This window comes from Sphaerodactylus townsendi, linkage group LG17 (genome assembly GCF_021028975.2).
Source record: "Sphaerodactylus townsendi isolate TG3544 linkage group LG17, MPM_Stown_v2.3, whole genome shotgun sequence".
Lineage (NCBI taxonomy): Eukaryota > Metazoa > Chordata > Lepidosauria > Squamata > Sphaerodactylidae > Sphaerodactylus > Sphaerodactylus townsendi.
Genome location: NC_059441.1, coordinates 7,955,048 through 7,977,711, shown reverse-complemented (window position 1 = coordinate 7,977,711; position 22,664 = coordinate 7,955,048). Strand labels below are relative to the sequence as shown.

At 47.3% G+C, this 22,664-nt stretch overlaps 1 protein-coding gene across 7 annotated transcripts in view; it reads left to right on the top strand.

Moving 5' to 3' along the window:
- Positions 1–18,838, top strand: part of TPM1 (tropomyosin 1) — a 41,383-nt gene extending 22,545 nt beyond the window's left edge. For 2 of the 7 annotated variants that reach the window (XM_048519639.1, XM_048519644.1), the window contains 4 exons: positions 3,891–3,953; positions 5,337–5,406; positions 6,478–6,556; positions 9,899–10,245. In XM_048519639.1, the coding sequence (XP_048375596.1) occupies positions 3,891–3,953; positions 5,337–5,406; positions 6,478–6,556; positions 9,899–9,902 (216 nt within the window). In that variant the 3' untranslated portion in view covers positions 9,903–10,245. Of the gene's footprint in view, positions 1–3,890; positions 3,954–5,336; positions 5,407–6,477; positions 6,561–9,898; positions 10,246–17,848 lie in introns of those variants that run through there. The other 5 variants (XM_048519645.1, XM_048519642.1, XM_048519646.1 and 2 more) reach the window with 5 other exon arrangements.
- The last annotated feature ends 3,826 nt before the right edge of the window (positions 18,839–22,664 follow it).

Below are 22,664 nucleotides of genomic sequence, written 5' to 3'. Positions count from 1 at the left end.
TAGCAATTTACTTGTAAGTAACCAAAATAATTTTATAATTTTACAAACAGGAACCAAATGTTTTGGAAAAATTGTTTACATTCTCCCTTTGGAGTAATATATATAAACATAAGTTAGAACGGCACGGCAACGTAATCTAATATAAATATAACAGCTAGCCAGATTCTAGATAATTAACCAACTGGCCTCGTTAAACCGCGGCTGTTAAAGGCAGGTCAGGGTTTTTCAAGACGTTTCGAGAGGCATAAGAACAAACCAATTGCACAGCGTTGTCCTCCCTGATTGTGACCATTATTGTATTTTGAAAAACCCTGAGCCTGCAGCTTTAACAGCCGTGAAGTTTTACGAGGCCAGTTGGTTTATCATCTAGAATCTGGCGGCTACTATTTACCGATTACCGATGCATGCGTTCTAACGTTCTTTCTATATATTAACCTCAATAAGAAAGAATGTAAGCTGAGCCATTTTCAAAACGTTTGGTTACTGATTGTTAAGACCAAATATCAAAAGTTATTTTGGTCACTTAAAATGAAATTGCTACTCAATGGAACAACACCCCTGAAGTCATTATTGTAGCCTGTTTGGTACAGAGTTTTTCTTCATTTTCACTTTGGTGTGTTTCTGTGGTTCGGCACGGTCCGGAGCTCACCGTGTGCGCATTTGGGCATGGCGGCCGATGGCCTCTTCCAGTCTCAGACGGGTCCAGCCCCCCTTCCGGCCTCCTTTTGCTCTGAGATTCAGTTTTCATTTTTCTCTATCTTTTCCCTCCCTCCTCCTTTTTTCCCCCCTCCCCTTTTCGCTTGACTGATCTTCCTCCGACCCTTTCCCAAAATGATAGCAAATGTGTGCTGAACTTGAAGAGGAGTTGAAAGGCACAACTGCTTGACCAACAACCTGAGGTCGCTCGGAAGCTCCAGTAGCTGAGAAATACTGACCGACTCTTTGGCTGGGAGAGGGCTCCGGCGGGCAAAATGGGTCCACCGCCATTTTCCCAAACTCAAACCTCTGTGCCTTGAGAAGGACTCGCTGAATCGCTCACTGTGTGTTGTTCTGGCAGCAGGCTGTCAAGGCACAAAGCTGGAAAGAGACCACTCTGTGGTTTGTCTGTTCCACCCCACCAATGCCATCGCGGGGAAAATTATTTAAGCCCGATAGCGCAGACATTTGGGCCCTCTTCTCGGCACGCAGGGACGGGTCTTTCCCAACACCTGCGTCTCGGTGACCCTTTTAATCAGGAATTCTATCTATTGAACTTAGCATCTGCTGAGAAGTGGCTCGAAGTGAAAACAATAAAAAAGATCCCATGAATCAATCGAACGATGAAACCACAATGTATTGTCGAAGGCTTTCACAGCCGGATTCAACTGGGATTGTGATGGGTTTTCGGGCTGCATGGCGTGGTCTGGTGGATCTTGTTCCTAACGTTTCGCCTAGGCATCTGTGGCTGGCATCTTCAGAGGTCTATCACAGAGGGAAGTCTGTTACACGCTGTGTCCAGAGGATGTTGGCCACAGATGCAAGAAGCGTTAGGAATGAATCCACCAGGCTCATTCGTCCACTCTCCCGGAAAGCCCACCAGAACCAGATGAAACTACAGTTCTGCTGGTGACTGGGATCTCTTGTATGTTACACATTTGAGTCAACACCAGCAGTTAGAATCACTGGCAGGAGGAAGCTAATCCAGTTTGCACTGACCGTATGCATTGTATGTATGCGTGTGTTCAAGAGTGGACTGTAGCTCCAGCTGCCAAAGTGTGATACTAGCCTTGGGGACCCCCCCTCAAAGGGCTACCCTTGAGTTTTTGTCGGTCGGAGGTCAGTTGCAAGCGTGCTGTTTTGTGGGAAAGAAAGAGATCCCAGAATCCTGCAAAGCTACTTGTTCCAGAACTGATCTCTACACGATCTAGCTCAGACCTGGGTATTATACGGCCCGCGGGCCTTATCCGGCCCGCCGGATGACCCTGACTGGCCCCCCTGCCGTGCTGGGGAAGCGAGGGCATCTTTGAGAAAACCCGCCAGAAGCCGGATTTGCCTTGGCTGCCGGCTTCTGCAGGGCTATATTCAGGCAAGCCTCAGGCCCAATGCCCTTTCGCGAATATTTTCTGTTTCTTATCAAAGGCCCCATGGAAAAAAATAATTGCCCACACCACTGATCCTAGCCCTTCCAGATCCCTTCCACTGGTAGTCTCTACGCCAAGGCTAGTCGCTTCACAGAAAGATCTTCTCACCTTTCTGCCCTCTCAACCTGTGGGCCAGGTGCATAACAGCTTGGGGCTCCAGCACAGCCCTGCCTAACCCAAGCCTTGCCCTCAGAGATACTTCCCCTGCCCCAGCAGCTGTGCTAAAGAGGCACACTAGTCTGGCCTGCCCTCTGGAACAAGTTCCCTCTCCCTGACAGCTTTAAAAAGCTCTCCCTGCTATCGTAAAATTTCTCCTGCTCACTGACAACCAGATCTAATCCGTTCAGCTATCCCTCGTTTCAGTTATGAATTAAACACCCTCGGAGGCGCATCCTACCAAGGAATTGAGACTGAAAACTTCCGTGTCCAGGTATCCTCAGTGAATCATTAAGGTAGATTAACCCAGATAAACAATAGGTAAGGCAGTAAATAATAGGGTGCAGCTATTTCAATATTAAATGCTATTAAAAGGTAGACAGGGTGAACTTAGCCTGGTGTGTGACGGGCAGTGTTGATTGCGCCCAGGAGGTATTCCACACTCTGGTTGCCTCTTTTGAGTTGCTACCTGCCTAGGTCCCAAAGGTGTGGGTACTTCATTAAGGCCTGTTAATTATCTTAATTAATGGGTGAGCTCCTATTGGACCTGGGATCCTTTAGGTGTCAGGCTCCTGGGTCCTTTTTAGAGGTGCCCGTGGTTTTAATTAGCTTAAAAGGCCACGTCGTCGTATTGTTGTAATCTGTTGATTCAGCCCGATCAGATCTGGACTTTGTTAAAGGTGTGGTCGTCAGCATTTTGCTACCGGCGACGGCCACAGGCAAGGACAACTTTAAAAGTGGGTTAGACAGATTCATGAGGCTAGGTCAGCGATGGCGAACCTTTTCGAGACCGAGTGCAGCCCAAATTGCAAAACAAAAAAACCAGCTTTATTTATGCTTCGCCGAAAGCGCTAACCACGGCCGATTTAACTACTGAATACTGAGGTTTCAGTTTAGCAAAATCGGTTAGCTCCAAGGCGTGCATTACTCGGGAGTAAGCTTGGTGGTAGTTGTTGGCTTTGCTTTGAAACCACCATGCAACTCTTCCAACGGGTGAATCATGACCCTAGGAGGGTTTACTCAGAAGCAAGCCCCATTGCCAGCAACCGAGCTTACTCGCAGGTAAAGGATCGCGCTTTAGTTCTTTGTGTGAAAATCAGTGGGGTTTAACAGCGCTTAACAGGGTTACCTACACTGCTTCCCCAAAACTAGGTTTTAAGTTTAATGCTAATAATGGAGCCCAGCGGCCCAGGCCAGCCTAGATGTGTATTATTATTGTGTTGGGGCAATTTCCCCACATATTGAACTCTGTTTTCGCTTGGCGTGCCCACAAAGAGGGCTCTGAGTGCCACCTCTGGCACCCGTGCCATAGGTTCGCCCTCACTGGGCTAGGTCTATCAGCAGTTACTAGTCATGGGGACTAAAGGGAACCTCCACATCCAGTGGCAGTTCACCTCCGAATCCCAGAGTTGGGAGACAACATCAGGGAAAGGCCTCTGTACCTTATTGACTTTGCAGAGCAGTTGTGTGAAACAGAATGCTGGACTAGATGGAACCCGGTCTGATGCCGCAGGGCTCTCCTGATGTTCTTTCTGGTGCAGCGTGGTTCTTGCCCTTTCTCTGCAACGAGGGAACTGACGCCTGTGGTTGCTCTTCTTTGCTTTTGACTTGCAGTATTCGCAAAAGGAAGACAAGTATGAAGAGGAGATTAAGGTCCTGACTGACAAACTGAAAGAGGTAAGAAGACCTCCTTTTTTTGTCCTAAAAAGGGAACCAAGCTACGTCTCCAGGGGGAAGTGAATGGCGCGTGTGTGAAGCCCGCTCTCTGCTCTGGGGCAACTTTCCCTTTCTTTGAGTAGGTGAACTGAGTCTTCTTACTGAAAGCGGAGAACCTCTGGCGATGCGATTGCACTACCTGTCCAAGCCAGAGTCTCTCTGGCCCCTTCCGCACATGCAGAATCATGCACTTTCAATCCACTTTCACAATTGTTTGCAAGTGGATTTTGCTATTCCGCTTACGAAGGTAAAATAAAGCTTGCGAAAGATGCGTTGAAAGTGGATTGAAAGTCCCCTATGTCATCGAAAAGGCCTCTCTCTGTCTTTTCAGTTTGCTAGTCAATGGGAGTGTGTAAATAAATGTTTATTAACCAAAGGCCATATACGCATACATAATCATAAACCATCAATAAATAGCACAAAGAAACATTTAACCTTAACAGCGTAAGCTATAGAATCCATAAACACTTATTAAAACTTAAGACTGTTTGCCACTGTGCTTTTAAGATAGTTGGTTCAGAATTGCTGTTTGTAATTTTAACAACCTACGACTAATTAAAAACATTAATCCTGAAGAATTGTAGAATAATAGTTATGCAAACATGGCGTAAAATCTGGATTTCTGTACCAAAAGGGGTCTATAAAAGCCTTATCACACTTAGCCACTATAACTGTGGTGGCGAACCTTTGGCACTCCAGATGTCATGGACTACAATTCCCATCAGCCCCTGCCAGCATGGGGATTGGCCATGCTGGCAGGGGCTGATGGGAATTGTAGTCCATGGCATCTGGAGTGCCAAAGGTTCGCCACCACTGCGCTATAACGAGAAAAATAATGATCAATCCAGTTACCAGTAACTAAAATTAATGACATTTGACCCTTTAAAACATTTAAACCACGAAATATTAAGATTACCAGAACCTGACATAGAATCCTATTATGTGTACCAAAAACGGGAACACAAAAACTAGCCATATTACAGCTTAGCTTTTAAAATGGGAACTGCGTTTGGATTTTTTTTTCTAACTTTCGCTGCTAGAAACTGCTAGCCAGGGGTGGAAGAGCCAGCCGGTTCTGAGTATCGTGGGATCCCGGCCTCTCCTTCCTCATTGTTTTTCTAGTCCTGTATCCCTTCCCCATTACCGGCTTTCTCCTTCCTCAAAGCCCCTGCAAATGAAAGGTCGGTCCATCTGACTCCGGGGCAGAGGTGTGATTTTTATGCATTCGGATGGTTGCACTTCCTCCAGCCGGCCCCCTTTCCTTGCTTCCGGTCCCAAATGCAGCTGCCCGTTCCCCGCAGATTCTGTGCCGGTCTTTTATTTACACCTGTGCTTTCCTCGTAGGCTGAGACCCGAGCTGAGTTTGCTGAGAGGTCCGTAACCAAGCTGGAAAAGAGCATCGATGACTTAGAAGGTACGTTTTCATAGGTGTCTTTTTTTGGCACAGTGTCTCTTTTGGAAGACTCCTTGAGAAGCTGGAGATAATAGCAATGCCCCCCCACCACCACCCACCCCCGCCCTGCTCTAGTTCGCCTGTCTTTTGCTAAGAACACGAGGCAGGACATATCTTTTTGCCCTTGTGGAAAGGCAGGTGCTGTGATACCTGAGTGTTGCTCATAAGAAGAAAAAGAAGAAGAGTTTGGATTTATATCCCCCCTTCCTCTCCTGGAAGGAGACTCAAAGGGGCTGACAATCTCCTTCCCTTTCCCCCCCTCACAACAAACACCCTGTGAGGTAGGTGGGGCTGAGAGAGCTCCGAGAAGCTGTGACTAGCCCAAGGTCACCCAAATGGCGTGTGTGGGAGTGCACAAGCTAATCTGATTCACCAGATGAGCCTCCACAGCTCAGGCGGCAGAGCTGGGAATCAAACCCGGTTCTCCAGATTAGATACATGAGCTCTTAATCTCCTACACCCCAAGAACCTGTGTCTCTTTCACCTTTAGCTTTTGCCATTTATAGGCTGGAAGGGCATCTCTTGTGAAGGGAGCACTTTGAGGGAGTCTCTTGCCTGTCCACTGTGAAAACCTGGCATCCAGGGATGTGTTGATACGTTTGGGGGGGGGGGGGGTCTTCTTTCTGTTTGTTGGAACTCCCCTCTTTTTCTCCTCCAAGTCTGTGTGTTTTCCACCCCCTTAAAAGAAGCAATATGTGGGAAACCTCTTGGGGAAAGAGCCATTAGAAGAAGGCTCCTTTGGGTGTAAAGGAAAGGAGAATTGCTCCCTCCTCACGTCCACTCTAGCTGCTTGCTGGTGTGTCTACGAACACTGTATTAATCTCCCTCCCCGCCCCCCCCACACACCCCTGTGACTTAGTCCAGTTGTGGGATTCCTTCTGAATTTGCTTTGACTCCTGCTGTTGATTTTCTGTTTGATTTCTCTCACTTTCCCTCCACCTTCTGCACATCTTCCTCTTTGCGCCCTTGTGGTTTCTGGATGGCGTTCCCTCCCACCACTTGCACTTCCGCCTTCCCCCGGGTGACTCTTAGACGAGTTGTATGCTCAGAAACTCAAGTACAAAGCCATCAGCGAAGAGCTGGACCACGCCCTCAACGACATGACTTCCATGTAAATGGCCTCCTGCCTTGGCTACCCTGTCACTCCTCAACAACAGCATGGCAAACGAAGCTTGCTCACTCTTTAGTGTCCATCCCTTTTCTGGAAGAGGAGCTTAAATTGATAACACTGGCTCTCCAAAAGGAGAAATTGATAACACTGGCTCTCTAGAAGGAGAAATTGATAACACTGGCTCTCTAAAAGGAGAAATTGATTAACACTTGCTCTCTAAAAGGAGAAATTGATAACACTGGCTCTCTAAAAGGAGAAATTGATTAACACTGGCTCTCTAAAAAGGAGCAGAAATGCTTAAAAGGCATTTTAAAGTCCTTGTGCTTGGGATCTTTCCAAACACATAGCCAACCCCTCACTCTGCAGAGAGGAAATTGGGCTGGCATTTGGAACGTTTCTCTCCCCTTAAAGAGTGGGCAGGTTTCCTTGCTGAGTTGGACTTCCTCTAACATTCTGCAAGACTCACTTTCCCCTGATTTTCTGCTTTCAAACGCCTGATCCCTGCAACCCCCTCCCGTCCCGCGGTTATGCTTTAGATTTTTAAATTTTCTTTCAGTTTTCTTCTGATTCAGAGGTTGCTACCCTAACTGCATTTACTTGCTGAACAACTTGGTCAGTATTTAAAAGGATAGGCTTCCTAGTCAGTAGGCACCTTTTTAGGTTTGGGAAGCTCTTGCTGCGTGCTGTCCTTGTAGGTCATGGGTCAAGTTGAGGGGTTTTGTTTTTTTCTGCCCAAGGATCTTAGTCAGTGCCCGTTTTGGTAGGCTGCGGTTGCTAAAAGTGTGCAATTACACGGGCAAGGGTGTTAATGCCTTTGTTTAATCGGAAGAAAAAGGCGGAACGTTTTCTTTGAAGAACGTACCTGGCCGAGCTACGCCTAATCTCGTGAAAGGCACGAGTGTTGGGTACAAGAATGCTGAATGTTCCAGTGTGTCTTGGGATTGGGACCCTCGTCCCGTGCGGCCTAATAATTGAAGAAGCCGGAAAGAGGAGTCGGCTCTGCTGCTCTAGTAACTTTGGCTCTGATTCTTGGTAACGTTAGCATAACCAAACCGGGGCTTGAAGGAAAAGTTGAATCGTGGGGAACCAAAACGGAGGCAGGGAGGCTCTTCCTGCATCACGGAGCTGGATATTGACGTGGATTTCCAAGCTTTAATTTTAGTTAGTCTTTTTTTAAAAAAAACAAATATCACCTGTGCCTTTTAGTTTTGTTTGTTGTGCATTTCCTTCCTCCGTTACAGTTACAAACAAAACATATTCCCGAGCGTAATATTTTTGCAAGGTTGGGTTTTTGTTTGTTTTGGGTTCCTGTTTCCAATCCAAAAAAGGTCAGTTTCCCAAGTTTTAATTCTATATACTTCCACACAAATCACCTGGCACCCTCATGAGCCATTAGCACATAGCTGAAATGCAGTTTGAAAATACTTGGCTGGGGCCAGTCCTCTATGGCTGGAAGATATGAAGGATCCCCCTTCCCCCACCCCCGCTCAACTCCCTGTTGAAAAAGAATTTGGAAGGGGTCAGCATTACAAGTGTTGACCCCGAATACCAGCTGATCGCTCAGTGAGGCTCTTGCTAGAACTGGGGCCTTTCGCCTTCCTCCCCATCATGGATGTAGGTAAAGGGGGGGTTTCTCGGGTTTGAACCCCCCCATTCATGTCCGAAGCTCCGCCCAACCGTTTGTGGGGTTTTAAAACATTTTAGGGCTTTTTTGGTTTTTGGCCTGCAGGGGGCGCAATGTGTGGGCTAGCAGCACCATACTTTCAGGGATTGTTTGGGGGACTCTCCTGATGATACTACCCAGGTTTGGTGAGGTTTGGTTCAGGGGGTCCAAAGTTATGGACTCCCAAAGAGGGGGCCCCCATCCTCCATTGTTTCCAATGGGAGCTAATAGAAGATGGGGGCTACACCTTTGAGGGTCCATAACTTTGGACCCCCCTGAACCAAACTTCACCAAACCTGGGATGTATTATCAGGAGAGTCCCTTATTGATTCTACCCAGGTTTTGTGAAGTTTGGTCCAGGGAGTCCAAAGCTATGCTGTTTGGGGGTGGATTCCAGCATCACAGTGGCTGCCCAAGGGGGGGGGGGGCGCAAAACTCAGATTTTGCACCAGGCTCCATTTTCCCTCTATGCCTCTGGCCAGAGGGGAGGGGCAGGGCAGGGCAGGGCAGGGGAGTCTGCCATCCCCGACCTCGGAGAGCTGCTTTTATAAGCGCTAGGCCAGGGGCGGGGCTTGGGGAGGCGTGGCCATGCCCTAGGGGCGGGTGGGGGTGTGGCCCCACCCCCGAACCCCCCCCATAAAAATCTATACCTACGTCCCTGCTCCCCATAATAACTTGAGTGTGTAGAATTTATCTGCTGAACGCTGCAAATATGGGCATGAAAAGTTAAATTCCAGTCTTTGTAGTTGTGCATATATTTAAAAATGTGCACAGACCCATTCGCAGGAGATGTTTGGGAAACAAAAGCTTCCCTGTGATTTCTTAACTGCCATCTGAGCCCTTCGAGGGAGGGCGGTATATAAATTAAATATCTAATCTAATCTCTCTGCCCCTCTGGCCGGTCCCTCCATCCAGCACACTGCATCTTTCCCCTCTGCCCTTTCTAAATGGTGTCCCACAACCCCCCCCCCCCAAACCATGTATTTGAGCTCAAAGTTGCTGCCCACAGCTGCTCTGTGTGAGTCACCGCTCCTGGCAGCCCCAGAACAGAAACTTGCGCAGAAATGTATGAAAGATAGACTCATCAGGCACTGGGCAATTCTTCCTGTGTATAGGAAGTATGAGGACCTCTGATTATTTTCTCATGGTGAGGGAAGTCTGGGTTGGCAATTTGCGGGGGACGGGGGCTCTGTTCCTTCCTCTCCCTATTTTCATATATCTGCGGGTGCTCAGGGAGGGCCTTCGAAGCAAACTAAGGCCCCTTCCGCACATGCAAAATAATGTGTTTTCAAACCACTTTCACAACTGTTTGCAAGTGGATTTTGCTATTCCGCACAGCTTCAAAGAGCACTGAAAGCAGTTTGAAAGTGCATTATTCTGCATGTGCGGAATGAGCCTAAGCAATTTGCATGCAAAGCAAGCAGGTTGGCAGAAATCTGTACTAATTTGCAAGCATTGGCTTTTGGGGTGGGGCATTGTTGAGTTTGCCTGGAGTGTGGGCACGCAGACAGCCCTGGCTGTGGTTTTGTGTGTGTGTGTGAAGTGGGGGGGGGGGTGGTGGTTCCTTTTTTCCAGCTACGCTCCATTTTGCTGTGTTTGCTGCCTCTCCTCTCCTCTCACCTCCCCCCACCCCCTTCCATGATGCCATTTTCATTTTCTGTCTCTTTATCTTCATGCAGATAAATGTCTTTGCTTCACCTCGCCAAAGACTCCTTTGTGCCGCTGGACTCTCCATCTTCCTGCAGCTCGCAGCTGTTTCTCAGTTCCTTGCCCTGTCCTCCTCCCGCATCCCTTGAAGCCTTTCTTCCTCTTCCTCCTCCTCCTCCTCGCTCTCTCTCGCGGGACGTGGGGCTCGCTCTCGTGGTGCCTGTGGACTGTACAGAAACTCTCCCACTTTTAGTGTAAAATTAAAAAAATCCTGCTGCGGAAGCCGTTATCTGTTCTGCTAATTCCTTCAGCCTTTTATTTATTTCCATCATTTCCAATATGAATAATAATAATAATAATAAATCTGCTTTCTCGCCAATCGAGGTTTACTTTTTTTCCACTGTCATTTTTATTTTTCTCCTCGCCTCTTTCTTTCTTTCTCCCGGCTTCTCCATGCCATTTCGCAAATCGTTTGCTTTCTGACGAGTCATGCAAAACCACTGCGGAGGGCCCAGGTTGTTGGATGGGGAAAAAAATGCCTTTGTGATTTCTTTTGACTGTTTCGTTTTCTAGCAGCCAGAGGACAGCTGTTAAGAGAGGCTTCTCAAGAATTGGGGTCAAGGCCAAATTTTATTTAGTTGTCTAAAACAATTCTGCCCCCGCTCACTTCCTGTCAGAGGTAAAAGCGGTCAAAAGAATCAACAAAACTCAGTGTCCTGAACCAGAGAACAGCATAAGAAGAAGAAAAGAGTTTGGATTTATATCCCCCGTTTCTCTCCTGCAGGAGACTCAAAGGGGCTGACAATCTCCTTGCCCTTCCCCCCCTCACAACAAACACCCTGTGAGGTAGGTGGGGCTGAGAGAGCTCCGAAGAACTGTAACTAGCCCAAGGTCACCCAGTTGGCGTGTGGGGGAGTACACAGGCTAACCTAGTTCCCCAGATAAGCCTCCACAGCTCAGGTGGCAGAGCTGGGAATCAAACCCGGTTCCTCCAGATTAGATACACAAGCTCTTAACCCCCTATGCCACAGGGTGTTTGTTGTGAGTGCAGATTAGTCACGGCATTTTTGGGCTGGCAACAGACACTGTCGAGGCAGACGCAGGTCTGCAAGGAGAAACAAGGAAAAACTTGTGATAAAGCCTGTTGGCCATCTTGAGATGAACCTGACAGTCTTCTGTCAGCTGGGTCCTGGTTTTTGCGTGGTTAATTCAGAGTAGAAATCAGAACTCTAGATATAACCTGGGGAGGACTGGGCATGGTGCATCTTTGGTGGAGTTATACACATAAAAAGGTAAACCAGAGGCGTAGCAAGGGTTTGGAAAAGCACCCGATGCACCGGTGCGTCCTTCACCCCGGAACGCCCCCACCACGCCCACACAGGGGCGCGCGCCCAGTGCGGTGCGCCCCCCTGTCCCCTTGGAGCTATGCCTCTGAGGTAAACCAGGGGCTAGGAAAAGGGAATGAAGCCTTCCCCTTTCCTTCACTTTATTTTTCAAGGCTATGTTAATTTCAGTGCCTCTCCTCCAATTTGGCCCTCTTCCTGAATTGGAGCCCTGCAGGCAAAACATCCATAAAGGCATAGAGCAGTGATGGCGAACCTTTTCGAGACCGAGTGCAGCCCAAACTGCAACCCAAAACCCACTTATTTATCGCAAGTGCCAACACGGCAATTTAACCCGAATACTGAGGTTTCAGTTTAGAAATAACCGTTGGCTCCGAGGCGTGCGTTACTCGGGAGTAAGCTTGGGGGTAGTTGTTGGCTTTGCTTTGAAGCAAACGTGCAACTCTTCGAACGGGTGAATCATGACCCTAGGAGGGTTTACTCAGAAGCAAGCCCCATTGCCAGCAACCAAGCTTACTCCCAGGTAAAGGATTGCGCTTTTGTTCTTTGCGTGAAAATCAGTGGGGTTTAACGGCGCTTAACAGCATTACCTACACTGCTTCCCCAAAACTAGGTCTTAGGTTTAGTGCTAATAATCGAGCCCAGCGGCCCAGGCCAGCCTAGATGTGTGTGTGTGGGGGGGGGGCAATTTCCCCCCCACATGATGAACTCTGTTTGCGCATGCCCACAGAGAGGGCTCTGAGTGCCACCTCTGCACCGGTGCCATAGATTCGCCATCACTGGCATAGAGGGAGGGGGCAGTGTTACGTTTCCCCTTTCCTAGATTATTTATTTAAAAACCACCATTATTATCTGCCTTTCTTCTACAGAGGGCTCTAGGTGGCTCACAAACACAAATAGACCGCATAGAACAGAGTACATTACAAACATAAAACCTAAATGTAAAAAATCACCGCTCAGTGCTGCTACCGAGTTTAACTAAGCCCAGCCCCAATCTGTTTTTAGCTGCCTTCTAATGTGAGTACCAGGCCCATCTCTCTGGGGAGGTGGTTCTGCAATCATGGGGCCACCACTAAAAAGGTCTTGTCTGCACCCCGGACGAGCTTCTTTGATCGATGGGAGGGTTAAGAGGGATCTTAATTCCTGGGCAGGGATGTGTGGGGGAAGACGGTCCTTCGGACACCCTGGTCCCAAGCCACATAGATTTTTAAAGGTCAAAACAAACAAACCTCAATAGTTTTTTTCCCCGAAAGAGGGCTCATTCCTAATGTAAGTGGGTGAGGACAGAAGTCCCTAACGGTGTCCTGCTATTCAGAAAGCCCCTGCCTGACTTTCTCATGCACAAACGGAGGTTTTTATTGCTCCAATATTTGGACCCCATCCCATTGATAAAGTGGGCTGCTTGCCAATTGGATTCCATCACTTTCTCTTCAGAAAGGGAGTCCCCGGAGTGAGGGTCTCTTGGGATGCTTTGCAGTTACATGAGAAAGAACGATGCCCGTATTTTGGAAAAGGGTGCCCCTCTCCGGTGGGAGTGACTTGTTAAGATCCGAAAGGGGGTAGATCGACTGTCTCCCTTTGTGTTGAGCGGGCTGGAGCTGTAGAACCTTTGAGGCAGATCGATTCCGACTGCAGATTTAATCTTGTGCACAACTTCCTTGAAGAGAAACTGCATTAAATCAAAGGGTGTCTTTCCCAAACACGTCCCGTATTTGAGGGCAGAAGTCTGGGAAATGTCAGTCGCTGCAGTTCTGTCTGCAGAGGATTTCTACCGTCTCCCAGGACAAGCTGGTATTGTGGGGTTCTGGAGTTGAGAGCAGGGATACGACCGGGGGGTCGGGAGGCGGGCAAAGGACTCTTCGGTCCCCTTCTTCCCCGTAAGAACAGTGGCTCCTTCCGCACACGAGGAACAGTGCACTTTTAATGCACTTTCGCAATTGTTTGAAAGTGGATTTTGCATCATAGCAAACCTTTATTGGCAAACCTTTATTGAGCCCTCAGGGGGAGGGCGGTATATAAAACTAATAATAAATAAATAATAGACAACAGTACAACAATAATAAAAAACGGATTAAAAAGCATATACAGGAAATAAATGTTAGGTTGGAGGAAATCCACTGGCGTTTAGTAATTTCCAGGAGAAAGTCTGCCACTATCATACAGAGAGAAGGATCAGGATTGTCCAACAAGTAGTGTAATCTAATTAAATCGGGGAGATCGGGTAAATGTAGAGGAGTAAGATTCACATACTTGGATCTGATTTCCTTGAATCTGAGACAGTGTAGTAATTGGTGGGCCAGAGATTCAACTGAGCCATCGTTACATGGGCACAATCTTTTAGCCTTTTCTTGCTTATTAAATCTGCCATGTAACAAGGCAGAAGGCATAACATTAAACCTGGCGAGCATTATGGCTCTCCTTTGAGCAGGGTTTATTAAGCAATACAGGTAGTGTGCCAAGTGGCCCCGTTCAAATGGGAGAGGAAAATACAGGGGGGAGCACGTTTTCTTGGCTGCGGTGATTAGGGTAGAGAACTCTCTATCCAATAGTTGACCTTTTAATTTTCTATAAGCTTTTGAATAGGACAAAGGGCAAAGTGAATCAAGTGGATTTTGCTATTCCGCACAGTAAAATCCAGCTTCAAAGTTAATTGAAAGTGGATTGAAAGTGCATTATTCTGCGTGTGCGGAAGGGGCCAGCGAGAGAGGCTTTGGCACAGTTCTCTCTCCATTTTTGTGTTCCTCCGCTATTCTCCTTTCCGTGTGAACTTGGAAAGATACACATGGGAGCGAACAGTCAAAATCCCCAAGGAAGAACTGATTGAGGTGGGGGTTCAGAGGGTCTACCGTCGTCTCCAAATGGGCAACGGGCACGCCTAAATCTCCGAAAAGTTATGGCGAGGCTTTGGACGGTTCACATACCTTCTAGAGTTTTTCACCTGATGAATACAAGGTTGACAGTTGTGGGGACAAAGGGAGCACACCTGGCGGCTTCAGGAAGCACCTTCCTTTGAAAATAGTATGGAAATCATGTCCAACAGCCGTGGCTCCAAATACAGGGCTGCCCTCATGATCGCAGTGCTGTCCTCGTTTGTTTCAGTGGGGCTAGTGCAGATAAACTTCCTGGTGAATCGGGCCCCGTGGCCTGGCTCTGTCTCTCTCGCTTTGCTTCTGACAAGTGGCAATTCTCCAAGGTGTTTCTTCTATGCTCGATCTGTTGCCAGTTGTGGAACTGTGCTTTCACCCCCTTCCGTTCTGCGGTGCTGTCCCTCAACAAGGTAGCGTTTCTAAATGCTTGTTTCCTTAAGCTTTTCAAAGGAGATTCTTGCCAGATGACAAAAAAACCCAGTAAGCATACTTTGGAATGCCTTCCTGGATTCTGTGACTCTGCCGTTACCTTTGCTGTCGCTAACCCTGTGTTCTTTCTGCCTTTCTCTCTCTCTCTCCTTTCTCTTCTAACCCCGTAACTAAACGGCTGACTTCGCACAGACCAGCGCTCTACCTACCGAAGCTTGAGCAAAGAGCCGGTAGCCTCTAACCTTCCGCGAATCCAAAGTTGGCTCTGAATGAAGATTAACGTTTAGTACGGATAGACCATTTAACAGATGTGTTTCACGACTCGTTTGCCAGTGGGAATATGCAGAAGCAGCCTCTGTGTAGAGCGCGAGGGATCTTCCGTTGTCTCTTGGCATGAAGCTGGCTTGGCAAAGCTGCCCAATCAGTTGCCGACGGTTTAGATTTTTCCATGCCTTCCACGGCACCAGGTGCGCTTAGAAACAAACCAAGCAGCCTGTAGCTCAGTGTTCCAGAGTTTTTTTTATAAGCAACCAGGGAAGCCTTTTGAAAATCAGTTTTAGTTTTCAGTTTTATTACGGCCATTAGGCCAGCAAAAAAGAGTAGAGAAGAACAAGAAAAAGGAGGAACAATAAACAAAAGAAAAATCGAATTTGTACAGAAATCCACGATACAGAAATCCACACAAAAAATATCATCAGCTTGTAGCATTATTACGGTCACCCTCATGTGGTCTGGCTCTTGGTCCCAACATGATTCTTCTCTTACTATATGCCAGCATACAAAATTTAGCTACCTGCTGAGATATAAGAGAAACTCAGTCTTCCAGCAAAGTTCTCACAAGAACTGAATCGGAATTAACTCTAGTTAAATTTCTGTACTGGATAAACAATGGATGAATTAAAGCCTCCCTTTCCCCTTTATGGAGTTCACAATGCAATAAAATATGTAGTGCAGAGTCCACTTCCCCTGAGTTACAAACACATAGTCTCCTATGTTGTGGGATTTTTTGAAATCTGCCCATTAGATTGGCTGATGGAAAATGCAAACTTTTGAAAATGCAAACTTTGGTTCCAAACATTCGCTTTGAAATTGCTTCCCAGTCGGTCTCACTCCTGGAGTGTGAATTTACTGGTTGGAGTTTGCCAGAAAGTCAGCTTTGTGTTGGGTTACAACGTCCGCTGCCCGAATGACAAACCTGTCCTGTTGATAACTTCTGATTGGTGTGAAGGTGTCTCTTGCATTCCTGTGAAGTTGTCGGTGACACTTTGGTGCTCTGTGGTTCCGGAATGTTGTGTTTGGTATACAGCATGCATTCATGGTCGTTTGTAAGAAAGTATGCATGTTAACCGAAAGCCAACTGTTGCAAAAGGTCCCTTCCTCACCTTTGCACTTTGCTGCTCAAACAAGCCAATGGGGATTTTCCCAAGCACTTAAAATGGGTTTGGTATGTTGTCCCCCCCCCCCCCCCACACACACACACACTTTCCTGCTTGTTAAAACATCCTGAGTGCAGAATTGCTTCTGAAATCTGCATTTTAAAGAACATGTTCCTGTTTCCTCCTCCTGGAATTCCTCTGCTATTGACTGTTTGACGTATTGTGCGTTACTATTTTTTTGAAGTTGAAAGATTGCCTGGCTGGATTCCTTCAGAAACAGCATAAGGCTGTGGTGGCGAACCTTTGGCACTCCAGATGTTATGGGCTACAATTCCCATAAGCCCCTGCCAGCATGGCCAATTGGCCATACTGGCAGGGGCTGATGGGAATTGTAGTCCATAACATCTGGAGTGCCAATTGGCCATACTGGCAGGGGCTGATGGGAATTGTAGTCCATAACATCTGGAGTGCCAATTGGCCATACTGGCAGGGGCTGATGGGAATTGTCCATAACATCTGGAGTGCCAATTGGCCATACTGGCAGGGGCTGATGGGAATTGTAGTCCATAACATCTGGAGTGCCAATTGGCCATACTGGCAGGGGCTGATGGGAATTGTAGTCCATAACATCTGGAGTGCTGATTGGCCATGCTGGCAGGGGCTGATGGGAATTGTAGTCCATAACATCTGGAGTCCCGATTGGCCATACTGGCAGGGGCTGATGGGAATTGTAGTCCATAACATCTGGAGTGCCAATTGGCCATGCTGGCAGGGGCTGATGGGAATTGTAGTCCATAACATCTGGAGTGCCAATTGGCCATACTGGCAGGGGCTGATGGGAATTGTAGTCCATAACATCTGGAGTGCCAATTGGCCATACTGGCAGGGGCTGATGGGAATTGTAGTCCATAACATCTGGAGTGTCAAAGGTTCGCCACCACTGGAAGGAGTCTGAAGCATTTTGTGGAACCTAGTCTGTTTTTAAGGGGCTGTGACTTTTGTTGGTTTTAATGGCTTTCATGATGCATTAAAAAAAACCCTTTGCTGCTGCCTCGCCCTCGTTTTTGCAGCATTCATTTTGGTGCCAAATTAAGAAAATAGTTTGGTTCCACAAACGGGCTTTGCCCGTGACCTCTGCCCTATAGCCCATGACCTCTGCCCTATAGCCCATCCCCTAGAGCAGTGATGGCGAACCTTTTCGAGACCGAGTGCCCAAATTGCAAACCAAAACCCACTTATTTATTGCAAAGTGCCAACACGGCAATTTAACCTGAATGCTGAGGTTTCAGTTTAGAAAAAAACGTTGGCTCCAAGGCGTGCGTTACCCGGGAGTAAGCTTGGTGGTAGTTGTTGGCTTTGCTTTGAAACAACCATGCAACTCTTCGAACGGGTGAATCATGACCCTAGGAGGGTTTACTCAGAAGCAAGCCCCATTGCCAGCAACCGAGCTTACTCCCAGGTAAAGGATCGCGCTTTAGTTCTTTGCGTGAAAATCAGTGGGGTTTAACAGCGCTTAACAGCGTTACCTACACTGCTTCCCCAAAACTAGGTCTTAGGTTTAATGCTAATAATCGAGCCCAGCGGCCCAGGCCAGCCTAGATGTGTGTGTGTGTGTGTGTGGGCAATTTCCCCCCCACATGATGAACTCTGTTTGCGCGTGCCCACAGAGAGGGCTGTGAGTGCCACCTCTGGCACCCGTGCCATAGGTTTGCCATCAGTGGGCTAGAGGACATTCCCCTGAGAGTTCTTTCTGGGGATGGCTTTCCGAAGCAGGTGAGTCAAAACTGCTTGCTTGGCTGCCTTTGGGGTTTACTGGTGGTCTAAGGATCAGGGCTGGGAAATCCTGGCACATGCATCCCATAGCCTTACGTGGCGGCATTTGCTGACTTCCATGTCGTTGAAATAAGCAGATCTGTGCGAAGGACTTTTTTCACCTCTTGGTTTTTTTTTTTCTACTCCCAACACAGAGAAAGTGGCACATGCCAAAGAAGAAAACCTCAACATGCACCAGATGCTCGATCAAACTTTACTGGAGCTAAACAACATGTGAAACTCCCTTTTCTTAGCTGTGACCACCACACTTCTTTTAAGCACCTGCTTTGCCATGAAAAAAAACCCCTTCGATGTGTCTTTTATTGTGTTTTCCAAGTTGTCACGTTCAAAAAATCATCTGCTCAACCCCCAGGCATGGAGCTGAGGAATGGGGAGGTGTCAGAAAGCTTCATGTAGATGCACACAGCGAGTTCTCTCTCTCTTTCTCTAGTCCAGATGTGCCATACCCTCTGACCACCTCATCTGGCTTCGAGTCCAGTGATACAGCAAGCGGACTGTATTGGTCAGGGGCACAGAGATTTCCTCTAGGGCTGCTAGTTAGATTTTAAACGAGCATGAATGCTTGAAACCCAAGAGAGGGGGTGGGCAGACCTTTAAGAAGGTATTTGGCGTGGTCCTTTGACTGGTATTGATGTTATTCTGCTGCTTGTCCAGCACAGCAAATTGGTTTTCTTGGGAGAGGAGCCTCCAGCTGTGAAAATTTGGCCTCCCCGTTTCCTCTTCTTCTAAGTTCAAGAATGACACGGACCTGCAAGTCGCGCCTTGCACAATTTAACCCTTGAGTTCAGGAACGTGCGCGGCGTTACGGCTTGCTAAAAATTGTAAGACCGCATTTTTGGGTCATTCCATTTGATGTTTTTAAGATCTTCTACAATTGGGGGGCGGGGGCTGGGGCTGAGATATTTTACATTGGCGAATTCTGGTTGCGTTCTGTTTCTTTGTCTCAAACAAAAGGGAATCGGTTAAGTTTGGTGTTTGCCACATGTTTGTTTCACACGCTCTTTTTGGTTCTGTTTTGAACAGTTTTTAAGAATCATCTTGTATGTAAACATTGTATAATTGATAATGGAATAAAACACACACCCTAGGACATTTTTGTAAAAAAAAAAAACCCTGCTGCTTCCTGGTTTTTATTTCTGGCATTTTGGTGTGTACAGCTTAAGAACATAAGAACAAGCCAGCTGGATCAGACCAGAGTCCATCTAGTTCAGCACTCTGCTACTCGCAGTGGCCCACCAGGTGCCTTTGGGAGCTCACCTGCAGGAGGTGAAAGCAAGGGCCTTCTGCTGCTGCTGCTCCTGAGCACCTGGTCTGCTAAGGCATTTGCAATCTCAGATCAAGGAGGATCAAGATTGGTAGCCATAGATCGACTTCTCCTCCATCAATCTGTCCAAGCCCTTTTTAAATTTAGTGGCCATCACCACCTCCTGTGGCAGCATATTCCAAACACCAATCACACGTTGCGTGAAGAAGTGTTTCCTCTTATTAGTCCTAATTCTTCCCCCCAGCATTTTCAATGGATGCCCCCTGTGAGAAAGAGGGGAAAAAAACTTCTCTGTATAGTGGTGAAAATGCAAGGTGAGATGTAGTCCTTCGAGCATCGTTGCTATTTGTGGTGTCAGTGGGGAGGGGGAATACAGGGGATTCACTCACTCACTCACTCACTCACTCACACACACACACACACACACACACACACTCACACACACACACACACACACACACACACACACACACACACACACACACACACACACACACACACACACCAGTAGTGGTGCACTGTTCCCTGGAAATACTTCAGCACTGCCCTGAACTAACAGAGCATTTAATAATGTCAGAAATGGAAGTACAGCAGAGTCTTTGCCAAAAGCAGTTACACAAACTGGCCGAAGAGTCTGAATCAAAAGTATCTCACTAGAGCAGGGGTCTTCAACATAGTGGGCACCCTGGTGCTTGCGAACACCTTTCTCATGCTGCCTTTGAATCCGCAAGTCTTGTTTGCTAGGAACAAAGAGAGGCCTGTGCTCCTTACACATTTCAGATTCGTGCAGTCTTAATCTTATTGCATTGCTTATTAGATGTTCACCCTATTTATTACTCGGTAGTCTGCCCTGAATCTCAGGAAGAAAGGCGAAATATGATGCAAATAATCAATAAAACGTATCCAACCCTTTGGAAAAAAAAAACTGATAAGAGAAGCAACTGTCGGCAGTCATTACATCCCAGAATGTAGTGCACAGAAATACATAATTTATATAGCACATTTATCGAGTGATTAGAGGTGTAAGCGGGTCTAAGCCTTCGTTTCTTAGAGATACAACTTTAGCGGCAGTATTGGCAAAGGCCGGTTCTGCTACTAACCAAGGTGTCTGCGCTCCTGTCTGGTTCCGGAGCAGCTGCGAAAAAGTAGTCCAGAATTCCCTTCTACACAAGAATCATTCAGTATAAAAGAAAACCCATCCAATTCAGAGCCTTCTTTCACTGTGCAGCTAAAAAAAACACTGTTAAAATGTTTGTTGAGAAGGCAGTGGTGGGATTCGGCAGGTTCGCACCACCTCGGCAGAACCGGTTATTAAAATGGTGCTTGTAAACAACCAGTTGTTAAATTGTTTGAATCCCACCACCGCAACCGGTGGTTAAATTATTTGAATCCCACCACTGTGAGAAGGACTGTCATCCATTAAGCCGCTGGGAAATTGTATTTGTCATGTTTGACCCAAAGGAATTAGTCCTAAAGCTTTCGTCCTGTTCTGATATTAATATGTTGATTTAAATCTGTCTGCAGGGTCTTCTAAAACAGCAGAGAGCCCTTTACAAATATCATGCAAATGCCATTTACTCGGGCCGTGCAGTCAAATGAAAATAATCTCATCTTAATTTGCATTGGTAGTCGCATTGCAAATGAGACCCGTGAAGAGTGAAAAGGTTTTTGGCTCTGAGCTTGGAGTGACATCTTCCAAGCATTTTTTAAATATATATATATTTCATTAAATCCCGCTTCAGTCTTTACAGGGACACCTCCACTGCTTCTGCTGTAGAAATGTAAATTGGGCAACGTGTTGACACTTAGTTTAGAAGTGGGTAACCTTCAGTGGGAACAGATTTGGTCTGAACGTGCTTCTGTTCCTTCTGGACCTGGTCAGCCCTGTGGCCAGGCTGCTCAGGTGTGGTTTGGGCAGTTGTATAAGTCAAAGCAGGGTAAGTGTCCCCAGTGATGAGATCCAAAAATTTTAGTAACAGGTTCCCATGGGGGTGGGATTCAAACTGTGGTGTAGCGCCAATGGGGCTGGGTGGGGCACGACAGGTGGTGGGCAGGGCATGATGGGGGCGGGGCATTCCAGGGGCGGGGCTGTGGCAAGGACGCAGCCACTGCGCCAGTCCTTGGGCGGGAAACGAATGCACGCAGGCGCAGGCTGCCACGCACGCCGGTGCACCTCCTGCTAGACTGCTCCAAGTTCTGCGCGCTACTGCTGAGAGGAGGGGCGTAACTAAGGCCAAAACCACGTGGCAAAATCACCCATTAGTAACCCCCTCTCGGCACACACAAATAATTAGTAACCTACTCTCGGGAACCTGTGAGTACCTGCTGGATCCCACCTCTGAGCGTACCTTGTCTGTTGGAACTGAGGGTGATCCCCTAATCAATTGATCCATGTTAGCAGTAGGTTGCTGCTATTTATGCAGGATAAATTGCTAGCTTTATATCTGAGCTTCACCGTTGCCGTGAGTGTGTTCATATAAGATGGGATATAGGTGGTTAAGACCAGATAAAATAGAGTGCATCTGATTCCTGCTGTTCATGAAGGGTCCAGTCTTGGTAACTAACCAGAGGTGATCTTACCTTGAAGTATTGTTGAAGGCTTTCACGGTTGGATTCAACTGGTTGTTGTGGGTTTTCCAGACTGTGTGGCCGTGGTCTGGTCAATGTTGTTCCTAACGTTTCACCTGCATCTGTGGCTGGCATCTTCACAGGTGCATCATAGAGAGAAGTGTGTTACACACTGTGTCCAGTGAGAAGGGAATGTACATACAATATACCCCACTAAACATTGCCTTCTCACTGGACACAGTGTATAACAGACTTCTCTCTGTGATACACCTCTGAAGATGCCAGCCACAGATGCAGGCGAAACGTCAGGAACAAGATCCACCAGACCACGGCCACACAGCCCAGAAAACCACAACAACCAGCTACCTTGAAGTCTTGAGCCGCCAATCGGGGTACACAACCCCATTGGGGTACTCTACTCGCCCCCATTGAAATGGTCCTCTTTTCTAGCTCCTGTTCGTTTTAGTGGAAGCTTGTATGCTAACTTTTAATTTAAGGGCTGCGTTTAAAAAACACTTAATGATAATTTTTCCGTGTTTTGCATGGTGCACTGCCTGAAGTAGCTTTGTGGAGGAACAACATAATTTCCTTGCTAAAATAAATAACTCATTTGAGTGTGCTTCCTGCCCCAGGCAAGGGATCCTGTCACATAACACAAAGGTGAGGATCCCCCCACCCTAGCTGGCAACGCGGCCGCTTGATTATAGATGAATGCAAATGGCAGCGTGAACAAAGTCGTTTCGAGCCCCCACAGCTCTTCTTGTCATGCAAGCAATATTATTGCAATAAATAATCTGCCCAAGTCAGAACTCTGTAAGTGAATCCAGTCTTTGTTGCTACAGGATGTGAATTTGGCACAAGATAAATGGCTCTGCATTATTGGAGAAATTGTAATGAGGACTAAAACAACAAATACTAAGAGGGGCCCCACCTGGTCTGCATTTGGTTTCCCATATGCAAGTTGTTTGGATTGGCTTTCTGCCTGGCGCTGTCATTCAAATCCTCATCGGGATTCCAGTTTTACATTCCCCCAAGTTCTGCGCTGCTTTATGGGACAGATTGGGGACTGTGAATGAAGACATTTGCTCCTCTCCTGGTTTTCCATAGTCCCTCCTTCT